At 37.1% G+C, this 22,397-nt stretch overlaps 1 protein-coding gene across 1 annotated transcript; it reads left to right on the top strand.

Annotated features, from left to right (window-relative positions):
• Positions 1-17,904: 17,904 nt before the first annotated feature.
• On the top strand, positions 17,905-20,098 carry LOC143640111 (rho guanine nucleotide exchange factor 7-like). Its single transcript, XM_077108043.1, is given in 2 exon segments — positions 17,905-18,459; positions 18,461-20,098. Coding segments are annotated over 2 exon segments (1,878 nt in total). The 5' UTR covers positions 17,905-18,219.
• The last annotated feature ends 2,299 nt before the right edge of the window (positions 20,099-22,397 follow it).

Genomic DNA, 22,397 nt, shown 5'->3' with positions numbered 1-22,397 from the left:
AAAAAAAAAATCAGTGAATTTTGCACATTTATTTCAATATTTAATGAGGATGAATGTGTTAGAAATAGTAAAAATAATGTGTTATCCTCCAAAGATGAAAGCATTTTCATTAAAATTTGGAAATGTACATTTCTTTGATAGAATAAATGAGCTGTGCAAACATTTTTCTACAAAACAAGCAAGATCCCTGTACATGTTTGATTTTCAATCATAAGGTGTAAAAATTCTAAAATAAAATTGCATTTTTACACTAAGATATATACATATTGAACATGTTTTTTTGCAGATTGGTTCACATTAATCCCTCTATGGAATGGGTGTTATCACTGTAGGTATAAATGAAACACAACTGATTCTGAGCTAGTAATTGTTGAAACTATCTTGGGTACATGGTGTTTTATTTAAAAATATATCATTTTCTCCATATTTTCATTTTTTTAAAAAAAGCACAAAATGTCTTTGTGTTATTTAATACTTTTATAAAATGATATCTTGGTTCTTTAGTAAATCAGATTTAAAGACCATCCTATCAAATATAGACTGTTTTTGTAAACTGTATTTCTAATACTATCACATGTTTCTAACTCCACTGCCACCAATAGTCTATTCTTCTATCATTAGTACAGCTGCCATAATTCCACAGACTTATGTTCTGTTAAAACCAATGGAATCAATTCAGTGGTCTGAGGAGAGAATATTTCTCTTTTGGGGATATGAGGACTTACAGCTCCTACTTACTGATGATGCTTTGCATTACCTCATTCAGCAGACTGCAGTCTTTGAACCTAGATTTGGTTCCCATAAGATCCAGATTTCTTTGACTCAGCACTCCAAACATAGTACTCATGGAATCCTCAGGATCTATTTTTTTCCTCACTTACTATATTTTATTCCTAATATGAAACAAATATGTTGTTCTTAGATATTTCTGCTTAGATTAATATGTAAAATCACATATCATTGCTTCTTCATAGTACTTTAAGTGTGTTTCTTCTTAGAAATTTTTACAACTTGTAATATAATTGTACAATGATTTGCCTGGCTAAATTTGACTCTTTTGTTCAATACTGTGTTGCATTAGACCTACTTGTTTCTTTACTTAGTTTTGAGACTTGATAACAATGAATATATCTTTAAACAAAATATTAGTGAAAGTCCTTTATTCAATGTCTATCTTGTGTCCAAAAGATGTTTTATCAGCAAATGCAATTATATTTTACTATAAAATAATCATAATCATGTTCTATTTATCTATTTTGTTTATAGTTAGAAATTTTATATATATCTTTAGATTAGATATTGATCTTATTTATCAACTCATTTGAAATATGTGTCTCATAGAGAATAAACAATTAGTGTGTAATTCATAAATTTCATTGTGGATGAAGAAGATAGTTGAACTAAACTCATGAAGTCAGATTTGCTGGATTACTGGAATGTACGAATGGCTAAGAAATAATAAGAAATAGTATGAATCAATTGGGAAATTTTTATGAAATAATTTTTGTTGTATTTATTGATATGAAGGAAAGGCTTTTGTGACAAGTTAGAATTTTTGAAATACCATGACTTAAGTGTAGATGTGGAACATGTAACTCTCTAGGGAAGAGTGCAGAAAAAAGGAAATTCCAATCTCGGGAAAGTCCTGAGATTGAACTGTGATAGAAAGAATTAGGGAGATAATGTCGCTAATAGAGTAATGAGTAATTTTCTATGAAAAAAATATTGTTGTTTTAAAAATTTAATATAGAAATTCCCTTAAAACTAAGTTACAGACTCTTATTCTCATTTTCCAAATTTGATTTTCACTACTCGTAAAAACAAGCTGCAACACTGGTGGTGGGTCTGCAAATTAGTGCAGCCAATATGGAAAGCAGTATGAAAATTTCTTGGAAAATTGGGAATGGAACCACCATGTGACCCACGTATCTGTCTCCTCAGTCTATACCCTAAGGACTTAAAAACAGCATACTACAGGGACACAGCCACATCAATATTTATAGCAACACAATTCACAATAGCTAAACTGTGGAACCAACCTTGGTGCCCTTCAATAGAAGAATGGATAAAAAAAATGTGGCATATATACACAATGGATTATTACTCAGCAATAAAAGAGAATAAATCATGGCATTTGCAGGTAAATGGATGGAGTTAGAGAAGATAATGCTAAGTAAAGTTAGCCAATCCCCAAAACCAAATGCTGAATGTTTTCTTTGATATAAGGAGGCTGATTCATAGTGGGGTAGGGAGTGGGAGCATGGGAGGAATAGGCAACTCTAGATAGGGCAGAGGGGTTAGAGGGGAAGGGAGGGGCATGGGGTTATTAATGATGGTAAAATGTGATGATCATTATTATCCAAAGTACAGGTATGAAGACACAAATTGGTGTGAATATACTGTGTATACACCCAGATGTATGAAAAAAATGTGCTCTATAAATGTAATAATAATTGTAATGCATTCTGTTATCATATGTAAATAAAAATAAAATAAAAAATAAAAGAAACAAACTGCAATTGTGATAGAAGCTCTTTATTCAGCAGTTAGTGAGACACCATTAACAGACGTAATGAATTTTCCTGTGTGATGATGTGAATGCCTTATTCATTTGTAGAATGTTTGTTAAACATCTAAGTTGACATAGTAAAATTTGTTCTATGACTAATTTTAATGAGTGTTATTATACTTTTTTTTACCTTTCATTTATATGCACTTAATTGTGATCTGACAAAAAATATTTTAAGCTGTCTACATTACACATTTTCCTTCTTTAATGTGTGGTTCAAACATTTGGAATCAAAGACAAATAAACTTCAGTTTCTCTCTCTTCGTTTCTATTTTTTTAAGTTATTTACCAATATCAGATAACAGAATAAAAACTAATTTGGAATATTTATTTGAGGAAATGATATGATTTGCACAGTTGACAAATTTGATTTAGGAAACAGCAAATTTTAAAATGAAATAATGCTTATTTGATGTTTATTCTTTTTTTGAGAGAGAGAGAATTTTTTTAATGTTTATTTTTTAGTTTTTGGTGTACACAACATCTTTATTTTTATTTGTATGTGGTGCTGAGGATCGAACCCAGTGTCCCATGCATACCAGGTGAGTACACTACTGCTTGAGCCACATCCCCAGCCCAGATGTTTATTCTTTAGTACCAAAATAATTACCTATACAGATTATAAATCACTGTGGAAAATGATTTGAGAGTTTCTTGTGAACTTGAATATATACTTACCATACGAGGCAATGATATAACTCCAAAATATTTGCCAAATTCCCCCTAAATATTGTACATAGATACCTATTATACTATATCATTTGCGGTCCCTTCAACTGGTACATTAACTAATCAGATTTTGCTTCAGCTATGCAATGGAATTCTATTCAATAATACAGATGAATTAACTCCTTAGGCACACAAGACAAAGATGACTCTCAAAAGAATTATTCTAGAAAAAAAAAATTGTAGCCAGACAGAAAATGACACTTAATGTATGATTTTATTTCTATGAATTTCTTACAAAAAAATATAGATGGGCTGGGTATGTGGCTCAAGCGGTAACGTGCTAGCCTGGCATTCACAGGGCGCTGGGTTCGATTCTCAACACAACATGAAAATAAAAAAAGATGTTGTGTCCACCGAAAACTAAAAAATAAATATTAAGAAGTTCTCTTTCTCTCTCTCTCTCTCAAAAAAAATTGGAGACAAAAATTATGGTGCAAACAGTATAAAAATGTTAACAAATATGTCAAAGTAGAAAATAACATAGTAAATTGCTATTATAGCAGGTTGTTGTTTTTGTTTGTTTGTTTGTTTGTTTTTACTTAGATAGAAGTTGTATTACATTTCTCAAGCTTGCTCACATTTGTTCTGTTCCTGTTTTTTAATTGTACCTAATGAACTGAGTGTTTTGAAGATGTGTGAGCTTTCCAGGCTTGGTGTATCTTCATGCTCATTCTTCTGCCATCTCAGTGGAGATAATAGGGTGACTCTGGAAGTTAAAAGTATTGTAGTCACATGTTGGAAAAAACTTTGTGTTTATATATGTAGGACACAAAAACTCTTTTTTATGACACAGCTTATTTGATAAATGATTTTTTAAAAAGTTTATTCTAACCCTGAGTGGCTCACTCACTGCCTTACAATTAAAATCATTTTTAATTCAGGTACTGTAATTTGCAGGTGTGAAACATTATTTAGGAAATATTTCTCTATATTACTAGGAACAATATATCACTAGATAATCCTTTAACTTTTGTTAAGGAAATATTTTTTTAGAACTTTATTTTATTTATTATATGGTACTAAGAATTGAACCCAGTGCCTCACACATGCTTGGCAAATGATCTACCACTGAGCTATAATCCCAGCCCTAGACAATCCTTTAAACTGCTGAACTCAGAAGATATTTTCAATCTGAGTATTTTCTCTACTCCAATACTATTTATCTCACTCAACAATTTATCCAATGCATAAATTATATGAAATTGCCCTTATCTATCTCTTATTGACTAATTATTATGACAATATCACATGACCCTCTTGTATGATGTCTATTGTGTCTAAGTTGTGTTTGTATATGCTGTTTTAATTACATAAAATATATTCTCCAAGCTATTTGTTGTTTTCTGTTTGTTTCAAGCACACTGATAACTTAGCTATCAGTGATAATTTAGCTATAACTGCTCAGATTAAATGTTATAAAATCCCTTCTTTTTAATAGTGGATCTTTATTATACAAACTTATCTTTTAATTCCAATTTTGACATGCATTAAGCCTTATTTTTCCTCATATTTTACAAAAACTGCTGGTACATCTCAGTAAATGATAGAAGAACTAAATTATTTTCCACAAAGAAACATAAGTCTATATTTTTCTTTTCCTTTCCTTTTTTATTTTTATTTTTATTTTTTTTAGATAAAATTTTACTATGTTGTCCAATTTGGTCTTGAACTGATTCTCTACCAATTACATTTCACCTAAGTCATAGCTTTCTTCTTATTGAAATATATTACTTAAAATTATTAAAAATAAAGAAAAACCTCAAGATTGGTATTTTCTACAGAGAAAAACTTAAAAATGATATATAAAGATGAAATATACAAATATTATTTCCAGGAAAGCTTTGTCCCAATTGAATTACCTATATTCTGGAACTATGAATGATAAGCATTCTTTCAGAAAGAGAAAAAAAAATCAAGAGAAAATTTTAGACTGTCTGCATAGTTATGATAAGCTAATTACAATCTTTTATCTGTGCTTATTTGATACAAAAATTAACAAATCATACATATTAAAATTGTGAATAGATTGTTAGCCAAAATCATAGCAAACATTTTATTGATTTGAAATTATTGGCCTATTGGTTGACCAATCATAAAGAAACCAACAAACAGATTAAGCGATAGAGTGTTTGATTTTAGGGTATCAAGATTTATAATTACTCTTTAAATAACAGTATGATCTCATTGAATACTTTTAGATAATTTTAAGCTCGCTTACAGGAAGTTCAGGACAGGTTCAGGGATGCCCTTGCTGATTCTGCTCTTCCTTTCATTTCTAGTTCTCAGAACTGTAGAAGGTGCTGGGAATGCTATTTCCTAAAATAAGCTGGAAGGATCCATAAAAGCCAGGGTCTTTCCTATCCCTCTAAGACAGTATCCTGCTGTGCTTTAACCCAGTGAACCAAGTTTAGTCAAGTGTGTAATACAGTGTAGTGCCTAGTGTTCCTCAGGTTCAGTGACATGTGACATGTGCAGACTAGACTCCATCCTCCCCAGGCAGCTCTCCTCAGTCTTGGTAGAATGGCTTCTCCTGAGTCCTAGGCTTCTGCATGTCGTCACTACCTATCTGTAAGCACTGTAGTAGTTCTTTATCTTACTGTGTTATACAACTGTTCTGCCATAGTGGAATCATGCAGATCATAGAATAAATGGCACATGTAGCCTCTTCCCAGCAAGAATGAACATCAAAATAAAGTGATGTCAGCATGGAAGTCATGAATAGTGTGATACTTTAAAATGTATGTTTGGAATACTACAATAATTTAGGCAGCCATTAAATCATGCAGAGGTTGTTTCTGTGCATTAATTGTCTAGTCAAGTCCTAGCACACTCCTTTCAGATGTTACAGATACTTGAGACAATTTTCAAATAAGACAATTTCTCTAGGTCAAGGTAAAAATACTCAGGGTATTAAATCAGTGAATTTAGAAAGGTTAGACCAGCAGTAATCATTCCATAAAGGGAGTAGAGCCACATTTCAACGTGAGCATTGGAGTCAGTGTCCTTTTCAGCTTCCAAATTTTCTTTGGCAATTCTGTATTTGGTACTCTTCCTGATGCACCTGGTGTCCTTTAGGTGTGATTCAGCAGTTGGTGACACTTGACTAAAATGACGAATATGATGAAGGAGTATCAGCAACAGGTGCTGGTAAGCAAATGCAGGTTTAATTTACAAATGTGGAAGACAATCTAAATTTCCTATTTCATACTGCCATTTGCAAACTTGTTTTTTTTGTGATATTTTTATCAACAACCCAATAGAGATTTATATTATCTTGCTTGTTTTTTGCTGGAAATATTTTCATTGGAGTTTTAAACTTTAGTAATTTTAGTGTTAATAACTTTAGTTTACAGAAGAGGTTACAACTCAGTGGATTCTGATGATTTTTCCAAAGTTATAGAATTAATAGCAGTAAAATCAGTATTTGACAAGAAAGTAATGTTGAGGTAGGAGAGGTGGTGTGCTGTTTTAAGAATACGGTAAGTTTTTTCCTCTGGTTACAGTGGTTGCTTTCATCCACACTTTAAGAGCAAGAACAAAGACAAGTTATTTTGTGGGTTCTATATACACTCGCAATTGAGTATAGCAATGACACAGGGAAGATAACAGAGCCAAGAAGGATGTAGTATATGTTGTATATATTACAACCACAAAATAATTCTGAGGGACTGCTCTAGAACATGACATAGAACATGTGCCTTTAATGAATATTAACCACGAGAAATGGAAGTCACACATCAAGTAATCCCATAGCCACTAAGCAAACCTGAAGTGTGGTCTTCCAAAGAGACGCCATGTTTCCATAATTTCTAGGTCCCCATGTAGGCACAGCATGGGTCCCAGCAAGTTAGGGATAGCCTACAATTAAATATGTAATACTGACTATTGTAACATGTGACAAGAAATCCTAAAATACAGTCTCAGTCATCTTAACTACTGACATAGACAAGGGGCTTTACACAGCAAACATTTTCTCACAGTTCTCTGAAGGTTGAGAAGGTCAAGATCAAGGTGCTGGTAGATTTAATTCCAAGTCAAGGCTCTTTGCTTGGCTTGACGATAGCTACCTTTCCCCTTTATTCATACATGGTAGAGAGAGCTCTGTATTCTCTTCCTACTCTTGAAAAGACTAATCTCATTGGGGGAACTCCATTTTTGTGACATCCCAAAAGTTTCAGCATGGGATCTGGGAGGGCCTCAAACATTTATCCTTAAATATAGATCCATATAATTATATATTTAATACTGACAGATCTGCCCACAATACATAATGCACATAGACACTCTGTGGTCTTGATACTGTTTGTATCCACATAACAAGATGAATGTCATGACAGCTGGAAATATTTAGAAGTTTCCTCAAGGTCATGTAAACCAGAAGTGGTGAACTTCAGCTTATATATGTGTATTGCAAGTTTGAGTTTTAATCTCTTTTATAACAATTCTTCAAAGAGATGAACAAAATATTATAAAATGATTTTGTTAGTATTGAAGGTTATTATATGGATTAAAAGATAATAATGTAATAATGTAAAATGATGAGGTAATATATTTTTCAGAGAATTTTTCTTTTTGGTGCTCAAGTTCAAAGTGTTTCTATAAATTTTGAGAAAGTCCAATTTAATGCAATTCGGTAAATTATATAACCATAATGCATTACAGGATTTGTAAGTATTAATACTGCAGGGTGCAGGCTATTGAGGTCACTCAGGAAACTTAGTCAACCAAACTATATACCTGCCCTGATGTCATTTTTTGATAGCACATACAAAATGAATACAGAAGAGCAGAGCTGGCATGTGAATCTGTGTATATACAGAGAGATTCACTAGCAACCCTAGAGATGTGGGCATAACAGATAAGAGCAATAGTTTTAAAATATAAAATAAAACTTTATTATAATTTCAGCAGAGTAATTATAAGCTGTATAATCTTAAGCAAATCTTATTCTTTTGCCTTTAGTTTTTTAAATTGAATTTTGTAAATTCTTTTCAGCAAACATTTGTTGAGGATCTAATATGACCCTGTCATCTTGCTTTATTTTATAGTTACAAACATGAGCTAGACAGGGATGTGAAGGAACAGCATGTGAAGGAACACAGATAATGTTAGATAATAAGCAGATTAAAATGGAGTGATGAAAATACAGGCCATGATGAAAATAAAAATAAGTCATGCTATTAGAAGGGATCTAAGACCCTGTGTTAGGAGTTTAGGGAAGGGATCACTCAGTGAAAGGGATTCAAAGTGAATGAGAGACTAAGCCATTCATGATAAACATGTAAGGGTAAAGCAAAGGTGATAAGATACACAGCAGAGTTGAGTACTGTCGGCTGAAGGGAAAAGGGAAGACCAATGTGGCTAAATCACTTTAAGCAAAGAGTAGATGGGGTTGTAAAATCAGTCAGGAAGCTGACTTTGCATTGTCAAGAGATACACAATTCAAAATAAAGTGCTTCAATTTCATGCTGGGTAAAATAAAAAGTTCATGATGATTTTGAAGAAGGTGAGAGCACAGTATAATTTTCTGTTATCTCTTATATATTTATATCTATTCATCATCTATCTGTTTAAATCAGGGCTCACTTTTGATAGAATCGGAGAAATGGAAATGGGTGTGAATAAGTAGATTTGGAAATTATTTGAGGTAAAATGAATAGGAATGAATTATATTTCCTTAACATTGCAAGGAAAATGAAAAAAAGACAAAGGGAGAAAGAAGAAAAAAAGGGAGGGAAGGAATAGAGAAATAAAGGAAACAAAGGAGGGAGGAAATAAAGGAAGAACAAAAAGAAAAAAAAATGTGTTTTGTGATTATCAATGAGAAGGCAAATTGGTTCCAAGTTACAAAATCTCTAAATAAATTCAGTTTATTCTGGATAATGTTTATACACAAAGAATTAAAAATACATAGAAGAAACATGGAATTGGATCACTCTATCCTTCTCAATTTCTTGATTTCTTTTTCTTTCTAGCTAAGTCTTCAGGATGCTTGGGTTTAGTCAAATTATTGTTTTGTACCAAGCAAAAATTAAGTGTGTCTATCAAAAGGAAACTATAGTTTGTTCAGCCAAATCATATGCTCATTTATATGTGTAGGTGAGAAATTTTCATATTTAAAAGGCAGATTAGATGTCTTCCCTGTCAAAACCAATCCTTAGAATAGCATGAAGAATGATCAGTTTTGCATGGAAGACTCAGGGAAGTCTTGCTTAAAAATTGACATCTGAGATGGAATTTGAAGGAGGGAATAACTCAGTTGAACGCAATATGTATTATGGACATATTAAATACAAGGTACTCTGTTGAGGTGCTGTGAAGCATAGAGAAGGGAATAAAATATAGTTTCTTAAATTCAGGGATTTACAATCTAATGAAGGAGACTGACACATACACATAAGCCCTGTGGAAGTTCTCTTATCATCGTTATGTTAACCCTTGAGACACACTGAAATGCCTGGCATTCTTAAAAGGTTTAGCCACAGCAACATATGCTGCAATGATTGGGATAAGTTAGCTAGAAAAAGAGTAACCTACGGATGATGGGTTTAGCTGTAAATTGGCAAAGTATCCATTGAGTAAATAGTTATTGACTATCTGTCTGTTGAGAAATTGTGAGATTCTATGGATGCACAGGTAAAACTTCAGCTCATTATAAATCAGTTAAATCCATACTCTGTTGTACCTGGAGTGTAATAAACCACAGATGATTTCATAAAAGATTTTGAGTTACTTAGTATTTACATGCCTGGTCTATTTTTTTTTCTTACACTGACTCTTGTAGTTGGTTGTAATTGTCAATTCTAAGTGCAGATGAAGAAGCCAATGTGTCAAGAATTTTAGTTACTTGCTCTGTGATGTAAGTGGAGACTGGGATTTAAAACCAGACTCCAGAGTCCACACCTACAAGAGAAAAGAGAAACAACCACTCCAATACACAGAAAATACAAAAGGGTCAGGGATGGAAAGTTTCAGCAAAGCATAGGAATAGGTGTGATGGAAATAACTGAGTGAGAAAGTTGGCAGAGAAAGAGGATGAGACAAGTGCAGTGGCACATGCCTGTAATGCCAACAGCTTGGGAGGCTGAGGAAGGAGGATTGAGCAAAGCCAGCCTCAGCAACAACAGCCAGGTGCTAAGAAACTCAGTGAGACCCTGGCTCTAAAAAAAAAAAATACAAAATTGGGCTGGAGATGTGGCTTGGTGGCTGAGTGCCCCTGAGTTCAATCTCCAGTACCCCTGCCCCCGCACCAAAAAAAAAAAAAAAAAAAAAAAAAAAAAAACAGAAAGAAAGAAAGGAAAGGAAAGAAGGATGAGATTTGAGTATGGGGTTTCAATTGAAGATTTATAAATTGGAATGATTGAGTGCTCAACTGGTTTAAAATTTGGCTCTGAATGTTGGTTATTGCACTGGTGCCATTTAACTGAGGATTAGTTTTATATCCTTGAAATATCATGTTAAGTTGCTTATCTGCAATAATGTCTGGGTAATGAGATTAAAAAAAAAACACACACGTGTAAACAGCCATCCCAAATCTTACTTAATATCTCTTTTGCTTCCAGCACATTGTAGTTAATAGCGTGTGTGCATCCTCAGTTCCATTGTTATATCTTTGCCTCATCTGCAGCTGCTTCTGGGAAACTCTGTACCAAATCTCTTTTTAAATTCATCTCATTTTCTGTTGCCAGTGTATTATTTCAAACTGATGATATTTATATCTTAAATCACTGTTGTGGTTTAGAATATGAGATATTCCCCAAAAGCTCATGCATGAAAGTTTAGAGGTGAATTATTGCGTTATGAACCTAATCAGTGCCTTAATCCCTTGATGGGATTAATTGGGTTGTATCTTTAGTCACATAGGAAGTAAACAGAGGAGGTGGGTCACTGGGGGAGTGCCTTTGTGGTTTATGTTTCTTCCCTGGAGAGTGCAGCTCTCTGATTTCCTTGTTGTCATGTCCTGAGCTGCTCTTCCTCTTCCACACCCTTCCTCCTAGATGTTGTGCCTCATCTTGGGCACAGAGCAATGCAGTTGGATGTGTATGGACTAAGACTTCTGAAACCATGAACACTAAATAAAATCTTCCTCCTCTAAAATTGTTTTGTTCAGGTCTTTTGGTCTCAACAATGATAAATCTAACTAAAGTGATTACCATACTAAATTCTTAAGTGATCTTAATCTAGATTTCCCCACTTTTATTTATCTTAAAATATTAAATTAAATTTTTTTAAGTAATTCCCATGTTAAAACTTTAGGCATCCATTAGCCCCCAAGTCAAGTCAAATTCCTAAATTACTATTAACCCTATCTCTATGACCCTGTCCTGGCCATCTTTCCTGCTTTGACACTTTCCACTAAACTCTAGTCCTTTTATTTCCTCAAATTAACTTTCTTACCTTTAGGATTTGGCAGATGTTTCTCCACTTGAAGCATTTAGAGCAATTCCTTACCAAAATCTTTCCTTCTGCCTCAGAGAATGTACTGCATTTTTTTCAAATTTTGACTTCAAATATTGTCATTTTTTTGAAAAAACAATTCTTTTACCAGCTACAATTAATCGGTATTTCCTAATATAAAACTGCAAATTTTGCTATTGAATAAGTTTTCTTTAAAAATATTTTTTTTAGTTGTAGATGAACATGATACTTTTATTTTATTTATTTATCTTTTTATGTGGTGCTGAGTATCGAACTCAGGGTATCACATGTGTTAGGCAAGCACTCTATCAATGAGCCACAACACCAACCACACTTAATGAATTTTCAACATAAGAGAGACTTCCTTCCTTGCTATTGAACTCCCCCTAGAGAATGTAACTGTTATACTCATTCATGCACATCACATACTAGGATATTTAAATTAATGTAAGCACATGCTATGTTGACCTTCTCTAATGTTCGAAGACTGACATGCAGTTACTTGTATTTATGAAGTTTTGTTATAATACCAATTAGATGAGAAAATTTTGCTTTGTCCAAGTGTATTTTGTTTGTTTGTTTTAAAGGTGAAGGTAAATAACCATTTTTGTTTTCTTTTTTTTCCCCTTTGTTTTTTGGGTATTGAGGATTGAACTCAAGTGTATTCAACCACTGAGCCACCTCTCCAGACTTATTTTGTATTTTCTTTAGAGACAGTGTTTTACTGAATTGCTTAGTGCCTCCCTATTGCTGAGACTGGATTTGAACTCTTGATCCTCTTGCCTCAGCCTTTTTAGATGCTGGGATTACAGGTGTGCACTTTTCTTTTCTTTCTTTCTTTTTTTTTTTTTTTTTCGGTGATACTGGGGATTGAATCCAGGGTTTGTGCATGTGAGGTGAGCACTCTACCAACTGAACTATATCCCAGCTCCATTTTTTTTTCTTTTTTTTAAGTAACATGTTGTCATGCTTGTTCTTCTTTTGTCTGCATAAAGGCTTTAGCCAGCATAAGGTAACACATTTTCATACACAGAAAGACATCTTTCATTTGCGAGGCCTGGAGAAGGCCCTAATTCATTTGAGAATCTCAACATTCTAGAGAATTAGAAATGTGTACTACTGGTATGTGTAAGTCTTGATAGCCATGGAAGATTGTATACAGGTCTTCAGACTTTATTCTTCACTTAATGGAGACTTTGTAGTTTAGGCTATTTTCTGTTGCTCTATCAGGCATGTTGTATTGCTGTTGTGAATCCCAAAGTTCACATTAAAAATAAATGTGCAATTGTTTCTAAGAAAATTGTTTAAGTAAGATAAGGAGCCTTGAGCTAAGATTTGAAGGGGTGAAAATGGGTTCACATAGCATGGGTCAAGAGAGGTCATTGAAGGCAGAGAAAGAGTTTATTTTATTCAAATTCATAAGGGCCAGAGAATAGACTAGATGCAGGGAACTGCATATTAAATTTTTTATTGCTAATAAGGTTAACCTTTACTTTTAAAAAGACTTTAGTGCTCAAGTAAGTGTTGATTTTTTGTTTTTCTATATAATGTACATTTTTATGTGTGGCTGCAGACAATTTTATTTCTTTTATTAGTGATATTTTCCTTATGGATAGAACTTCTCACCAACTTGCTCTTAAAGAAATATATAGTACTTTAGAAAAAAGACGACCTTTCTTTCCATTATATTTTTACATTACATATTGCATGCTGATTACAGGGATAAAAAGGTGTGCACTTCCTAGTGAATATTGCTATTCTATTTCTGTCATAATTACCGTCTCTATTCTCAGTCCAGGCTCTTTTACTCCCATTAGCATATCATTAATTTCCTGAAGACCTCCAAAAGAATATACAGTTCTAGGAATTACAGCCCTATTAATTATCTGAGAAATACTATGCAGATAAATACAAGCTTCTGCCATTGAGATGAATCCCCTGATTAACAATCTACTTTATTCTAATCCCTTCCATTCATTACTCAAAATTCATGGATATTCTTGAAATGTGCGAAAATTCCTGGACTCGTTTGAAAAACCATTCTGAAATGCTTTAAGACTGTTGATGTCTTTGTTTTTTTCCCATGTCTGTCAGTTTAATCTGATTGTGATGTTTTCCTCCTTTTTAAAGTTTGGTTACAGCTAGTGACTAATTTCCAGGGACTTTACTTTTTCTTTTTAAGGTATTGATGAAGGAATTATTGATCAACTCTTTCTTCCAGATCTGTGATTCTAGAGGTCAGAATATGTTTGTGAGCATATTCTTAAGAATGTCAGTGATTCTGTATCACTGAAATAAAAGACATTGTTCCATTTGGCTAGGTGGCCTATCTTTCATCAAAAGCTACAGTAAAATTTACACAGTGTTAGTCCAAATATATTTTTGCAAAATTCAGCTGTAATTAGTGCCAAAATTGACTGCATACTTTGTGAGAGCATAGTACATCTATCTTGTTTTTTTTTCTACTTGAATAATTAGTACCTTGCTGTGTCCATAAATACCATTCCCTAAATATTTGATAAATGGAGGGAAAAAATGTATATCTCTTCTTTTGAAAACTTCCCTATTACTTGGTCATAAACAAATGAATCAATTGGTTTTTGTAGCAATATCAGGTTTACAGAAAATAAGTGAGTGGAAACTAAAGAGTTCTTATAAATACTGTGCTCATCCCCAATAAAAATGTGTGCGTACTCACACACAGAGTACATCTGGTCATTTCTGTTATTAATCCCCTTGCTTTTGTGGCATTTTTGTTGCAATTGATAAGTGAGTATACTGATACACTGTCATAAATAAAGTCCATAGTCCAAGAATTTCCTCTTTACATCATACTTTCTACAGTTTTGACAGATTTAAAATAACATATGACCACCATTATAGTATCATACAGAATAGAAATATGCTCTAAAAAAAAGAAAGAAAGAAAGGAAAAGAAAGGGAAAAGAAAAGGAAAGAAAAACCTTTCCTCATTTGTTTGTTTTTCTCTCTCTTTCTGCATCATCCTGAAATCCTGGCAACTGTGGATCCTTTTACTATATAGTTTTGCCTTGTGCAATTGTCATGTAGTTGGCATTATACATGTTTTTTTCTTTATTTTCTTTTTTTTCCCACAATGGCTTCTTTCACTTAGCAATGTGTACATAAGTTTCCTCAATGTCTTTCCTTGCCTTAATAGATATAAGTATGAAAATATTTTCCTAAGATATTTTAAGAATTTTTCAAAATTTCAGATGATTTTCCAGCTCTCAGGCTTTGAAACTTACTGACTTCTTTGCCTTGTCCTGCTATCTTTCTACGTATCTTGTATAGTTGATAGGTGTGAGGAAACAATTGCCACAAATTCATTTTATCCACTATTTATTTCATATTTTTACTAATTAACTTTTTTACTCCAAGAATCTAAATTTGTCCAATGCAGGATGTATAACTACCTCACTATTTTTGTCACAGGCTACATACTGAAAAAACTATATAAATCTTTGTTCAATTTATTTAAAAATTCATGTCTAAAGTATATACAATTTTTCATTTAAATTACTTATTAGCTTAATTATTTTGCTCAATGATCTAATGTAGATGGATTGTGGTTCCCTTCCTAATGTTTCTAGTTGTATTATCTTTAGCATTTCAATCAAACTCATTCTCTAGACTCTATTAGTAATTTGCTTAAGTTTCAAATTAAGTAGAGTAAAATCCTTCACCAATGGTCTCTCCACAGACAAAAGAAGCTGAGCAAATCTTCTGGTATCAAAATATTTCCATAAGATCTGAGAAAACCAGGAGAGAGACTATGGTGCTTAGGTTAGTTTTATGAAATACAAGACATTGAAGAATGCATGAAAGTAAAAGTTGCCATGTCACAATTTCTCCCAATTCCAAACATTAAAGGGTGGAGAGAGACACCTCCTACTTGTGGAAGGAAAAGGAAATTAAGTTCAGGCCTTAAACTTGAAGCCCAGATTCATGCTTGCTATGGAGAAACTCAGAACTAGAAAGAACAATGCTACTCCTACCACAGGGCCAGGTCTTGCAGACTGACTGACTGAAAATTTGTTCCCCAGGAAACAAAGAGATGACCTTCAAACCCTTCCCAAATCTTTGGGAGTAGAGGAGGAGCAAAACCTCACTTGCTCAGGAGCAGAACTCAAATTTTTGCATATGTCTTTGTCTCAGAGTTATTTACCAGGTCTGCCATAGTGAGAAGCAGCGCCAGATGTAAATGAAAAGTTCCACACATAGGTCAAAACACATCTCTAGACCTGTCCTGATATCAGGAGGTAATCTGCATCCTAGTGAGAGAGATTCAATTTTTGGTCTACATCATTACCAGCTGCATCATGGGACTTGATAAACTACTGAGACTGTGCATGATTCTGAGTTATGAAATTCTGGTACAATTAAGTTTATCATCAGCCTAGGTGGCTAAAGAACTGCCTTCATCAGGGCCGGGGCTGTAGCTCAGTAGTAGAGGGCTTGCCTAGAATGTGTGAGGCACTGGGTTTAATCTTCAGTACCACATAAAAATAAAGATATTTAAAACAAAACCAAAAACTTCTTAAAAAAAAGAACTGCCTTCATCAAATAGTACCCTAATCTTAGCATATAAATCAAGATCTCACTCAGTGAGGGTAGGACACCAGACTAAGTTCAGAAATTTGCACCAGACCTTAGTTCCAGATGGGTTAAACCAAACACTGGGCAAATCCTAATGGATCTCATAGCAAAGGCTGCTTATAGATAAATCCTCTGCAGTAACCACAGTGCCCATGAGGACATTCAGTTCCAGTGTGTTGGAACTGAATACGTTGGAACTGAATGTTCCAATGTATGGTTGCAGTGGCCTAGGGCAAAATGTCCAACATAAATGCTAGTCATCTGAACAACAATGCAGGCTTTGGTCCCACCTAACTGTTCTGCTGGCTCTGTCAGACTATGAGCATAGGGTGTGGCACAATTTTGTGGTGTTGTTGATAAATAATTGTGGTATAGGAGCCTAGTTATTGTCATTCCATGGTGATTCAACCAAGAGCTGAGTAGAATCCTATGGGTAGAAACTATGTAAAAAGGATCTGGGCTTACCCTGGCTCCATGGAGTCTTGTTGAGGTGTACTGCCCTTTCTGGACACTCTCATGGTTAATTTTGAGCAACATATCAACTTTGAATTTGAGATAACTTGTGCTTGCTCCACAACCTCCATGGCTAAACACTAAAAACTAGTGAGGGGTAATGGGGAATTAAAGAAGACACACAAACATTTACTAAGAGAAAGCTGGGACTAGGTGGGACACTGATATCTGATGGAGGAACAGGGACTCAGAACTAGCACAACACAATTTATTATATGGGGACTCATTATCAGGATATTAAAACTATAGAATCATTGTAACTTGGTCAAGGCTTTTGAATTATCAAGAGGCTTCCTTGTGCACTAAAATGTTACTGAGCTAGAAATATTTTTGCAGCTATCCTACTGTTGCAGTGCTAGGAATATTCTGATATTATCCTGCTGCACCCAAGAATCCCATTTTTTCAGAATTTCTGTAACGACAGGCTTAAAATTTGCAGTGCTTGCAAGATATTGTGGTTATCTTGTTATGCTCAGAATTTCTATTCCCAACAGCTATTGTCTAGCTCAAGGTCAAGATTGAAGTACTTCCAAGTCTTTGCACAGAACTCCCTTAGCTAGGGCATTACCATAACTCCTTGGCAATCTTGTCCTGCAGCTTTGCACAGAAAATTCCCAGAGCAAAGTACAGCTACAACTCTGAGGCAATCAAAGACCGTAATCCAACTCACTATTCTACACAGTCTTGAATCATCCTTTATTGCTGAAACCATGACAATTTATTTAAAGCTCACAGCAAACCTGGATGTGGGTGCTATCTGATGTTGAAATAGTGAAATTGACTACAGGCTAAGAGAATATAGGCAAACTGCTAAGAATATATCTATATCTATATATATCTATCTATTTATACACACACATACATATACATTACATTTGAGGTAAAAGAGTAAAATACACACACACACACACACACACACACACACACACACACACAAATTAGGAATACTAAAATACATCCTTCATTGCCCTGGCCATATTGCATAACAATAAACATCAAGAAATTTTGGGAAAACATGACTTCACTTAAGATTTAAAATAGGGTGCCTCCCGCAGGAAGGAAAGAGGGTCTACCCGGAGCCGCGGAGCGAGAGTGAGTGCCTGAGCAACATCCGCGAGTTCCTGCGTGTCTGCGGGGCCTCCCTGCGCCTGGAGACATTTGATGCAAATGATTTGTATCAGGGGCAGAATTTTAACAAGGTCCTCAGTTCCTTAGTGACTCTAAATAAAGTAACAGCAGACATTGGACTAGGGAGCGATTCCGTATGTGCTCGGCCCTCTTCGCATCGGATCAAGTCTTTTGACTCCCTGGGATCCCAGTCTTCACACAGTCGGACTTCAAAATTGTTCCAGGGCCAGTACCGAAGTTTGGACATGACTGATAACAGCAACCATCAGCTGGTAGTGAGAGCCAAGTTCAATTTCCAGCAGACCAATGAAGACGAGCTCTCTTTCACAAAGGGTGATGTCATCCACGTCACTCGAGTGGAGGAAGGAGGCTGGTGGGAAGGCACGCACAATGGCAGGACTGGCTGGTTCCCCAGCAACTATGTGCGTGAGATCAAGCCAAGTGAGAAACCTGTATCTCCCAAATCAGGAACTTTGAAGAGCCCCCCCCAAAGGGTTTGACACAACTGCCATCAACAAGAGCTATTACAACGTGGTGCTACAGAATATTTTAGAAACAGAAAATGAATATTCTAAAGAACTTCAAACCGTGCTTTCAACTTACCTACGGCCATTGCAGACCAGTGAGAAGTTAAGTTCAGCAAATACTTCATATTTAATGGGAAATCTAGAGGAGATATGTTCTTTCCAGCAAATGCTTGTACAGTCTTTAGAAGAATGCACCAAGTCACCCGAGGCCCAGCAGAGAGTTGGTGGCTGCTTTCTGAACCTGATGCCACAAATGAGGACCCTGTACCTTGCCTACTGTGCCAACCACCCATCTGCTGTGAGCGTCCTTACAGAGCACAGCGAGGACCTGGGGGAGTTCATGGAGACAAAAGGTGCCAGCAGCCCTGGGATCCTGGTGCTGACCACTGGCCTCAGCAAACCGTTCATGCGCCTGGACAAATACCCCACACTGCTCAAGGAGCTGGAGAGACCCATGGAGGATTATCATCCTGATAGACAAGACATCCAGAGATCCATGATTGCCTTCAAAACCCTTGCGGCCCAGTGTCAAGAAGTACGAAAAAGGAAAGAGCTTGAGTTGCAGATCCTGACGGAAGCCATCCGAAGCTGGGAGGGAGATGACATCAAGACCCTGGGCAATGTTATTTACATGTCCCAGGTCATGATCCAGTGTGCAGGAAGTGAGGAAAAGAATGAAAGATACCTTCTGCTCTTCCCAAACCTTTTGCTAATGTTGTCTGGCAATCCCAGGATGAGTGGTTTCATCTATCAGGGAAAGCTACCAACGACAGGAATGACAATCACAAAGCTTGAGGACAGTGAAAATCATAGGAATGCGTTTGAAATATCAGGGAGCATGATCGAGCGGATACTGGTGTCCTGCAACAACCAGCAGGACCTGCAGGAATGGGTGGACCATCTGCAGAAGCAGACGAAGGTCACATCTGCGGGCAACCCCACCATCAAGCCCCACTCCGTGCCATCTCACACCCTCCCCTCGCATCCTGTCACCCCATCCAGCAAGCATGCAGACAGCAAGCCCATGGCTCTGACACCTGCCTACCACACGCTCCCCCACCCCTCCCACCATGGTGCCCCGCACACCACCATCAGCTGGGGGCCCCTGGAGCCTCCAAAGACCCCCAAGCCCTGGAGTCTGAGCTGTCTGCGGCCCGCGCCCCCTCTCCGGCCCTCAGCTGCACTCTGCTACAAGGAGGATCTTAGTAAGAGTCCCAAGACCATGAAAAAGCTGCTGCCGAAGCGCAAACCTGAACGGAAACCTTCAGACGAGGAGTTCGCCTTGCGGAAAAGCACGGCGGCTCTGGAAGAAGATGCTCAGATTCTGAAGGTTATCGAGGCTTACTGCACAAGCGCCAAGACACGGCAGACCCTCAACTCAACATGGCAAGGCACTGACCTGATGCATAATCACGTCTTGGCTGATGACGACCAATCAAGTCTAGACTCCTTGGGTCGTCGCAGTAGCCTTTCTCGTTTGGAGCCCTCAGACCTCTCGGAAGACTCTGAGTATGACAGTATATGGACAGCCCATAGTTACAGAATGGGTTCTGCATCTCGTAAGAGCTGTTGCTCATATATCTCTCACCAGAACTAATGCACTTCTGAGCTTTTCTTAACCAGTGCTTGTTGTATCGCAGCCTGCTTTTCTTAGATGTTTCTTGCGGTTCCTTGTCTCTTTTATGTGATATTTTAACAACTTTTGAGAGTGTTCCTGGTATTTTCCATTGTACCTCCTGGAGGCTTAATTGCCAATCTGAGTATGCATTCAAACTGCTGCCTGTTGAGGAAGATGGTGGGTTCACATGAGCCTGTACCAAGGGTGCTTTTCCCAATGGAGCGTTGTTTTATACAAACTCAAAATGTTTTTTTGTTTTTTTTTTCTTCTCCTGTGTAGCGACTGTTTCATTTCTTTTTGGATACAGCTGTATGGACACTTTTGGATTTTATACCAGAACCACACAGGTTTGTGATCTTAAGTGCCAGCAACACAGAGGAGACTCTGGCCTTATGTAGGAACTTAGGTTTTTTATGTGTAACATTTGACCAAGTAGCTGTGGCAAGGCACTGAGAGGAGCATCTGTAATGAGGCTCCGAGTGCGAGTGATGCACGTCATGCTGCTGTGCAGTGCTGTGTGGCTCTGGTCCTGGCAGGTACACAGAAGGGCAGGTGTTGCATTTTTCAGAGCTGTCTTGACCCCCATAGCTCTGTGCCCTCATGTGTCCTGCATGTGGCGTTTGTGGGGAGCTCCTCTTTCCAAAGGCGAGCTCACAGTTGCAATGCAGTCACTGATCATTACAGCACATCCCCTGCCTTGTTGGGACTGCAGCCATGGCACTGAAATGCTGAGCTGCTCTATTAGAGCCCCAGCACTACAACTTTAGGTCCAAAGTCGGAAGCATCTCCCCCCTGCAGAGTAGGCTGTGCGCAGAGTGTGCAGGGTTGTCGCTTGGCTTCCATCACGGCAGCTGCCCCTGACATCCACGCTGCGCTGTCTGTGAGAGCCGCAAGCACACCCTTGCTTCCAGCAGCCACCTACAGTGAAACTCCGTTCACAGTCCTGCAGAATTAGCCCGACGCCTCACTGTGTGGGTCGGGGAAGGCACAAGGCTGCCATGTCCCTTGGAGAAAATCACCCTGCCTTCCTGGGATTGGTTGTAAGGAGTTTTCACTGGCCTCCCTTGGGCTGATGTCGCTTGAGAAAGACTGAATGTGGTGTGTTGCATTCAGTTGCAGCAGCACGCCCACGCCTGATCATGGCTTTGGGGGCAGAACCGTCTTCTCCCTCACGCTGTTTGGTGTTAAAATGGAACCTCTTGGTTGTATTTTACGTGTCCATTGGAACCAGCTTCAGAGACAGGATGCCATGGTGAATCGGAAATAACATTATTTCCTTTCTAGGGTGCTGGAGTTCCGGGTGGCAGTGGCGTCTCTCCACCACCCCTCGCCAGCCCGCATGCTCAGTGTTGTGCATTGTGCGCTCTGACGCAGTGCCGAGCCTGGGAACTGGACCCTGCTGCTTGCCCGCCAGCGGTGCTAGTGAACTCCTGGTGGGGCGTGCTGCTCAGCAAGCTGGGTGCCATGTCTGCCGGAGTGAGGCGAGGCACAGGGTCCTGGGGCACCAGTGTGTTCCCACAGCCACAGAGCTTTTCGCACCAACTGGAGATTTCATATTTTTATATCAATTAGTAAAATAAGAAAGTTGAGGAGCAGTCTTCTGAAATTAGCACCCAGTATTAATCTATAGTAGAGACGAGGTTTGCGTGTATTCAAATAGCAAGTGGAGATTTTTGACAAGTCTAATACAAAGTTTTTATACTTACCTAATATCATGCAATGGATTTAGAAGCAATTTTGTTTTTATATCACCCAGAGTAATGCTCTTTTTTGGAATTCACAGAATACCTGCTTTGGGACTGTGGTAACTAGCGCGGCAGCTTCGATGCCTTGGCTGCGCCTTCGTTAGTGCTGCGAGACCACAGTGAGGTGCAGCCGCTGCACTTGGACTTCCTTCAGCCCAAGTCTCATTTGATTGTCATCAGTTTCTCCGCACCAAAGTTCTGATGCTTTGCCATCATTTCTTTTTGTATCAGTGAAAGCCACTTGATGATTTTTGTTGATGATGAGATCACTACAGAATAATAGTCTGGCTTTTTCTTTATTTGAATTCATTTCAAAATCTGACACCATTGGCTTTTTTGACCTGGTTAGAAGTGTTAGTGCACAGGCCTGGAAGATGGTCTTCGTGTAGCAGGTGACAGACATCCAAAGGCCAGCCTGTGTACTTCCGTGGGACGTCATTCGTGCTCACACTCGAACCTCAGGCTTCTGCAAGCCTGCCTTCTGATATGGTTGATTTCATGACAGAAGGTTGAAGGTTGGGCTAGGAGGCAGG

The sequence above is a fragment of the Callospermophilus lateralis genome, unplaced genomic scaffold, assembly GCF_048772815.1.
Source record: "Callospermophilus lateralis isolate mCalLat2 unplaced genomic scaffold, mCalLat2.hap1 Scaffold_122, whole genome shotgun sequence".
Taxonomy (NCBI): Eukaryota; Metazoa; Chordata; class Mammalia; order Rodentia; family Sciuridae; genus Callospermophilus; species Callospermophilus lateralis.
This window is presented reverse-complemented; position numbering and strand designations above follow the sequence as displayed.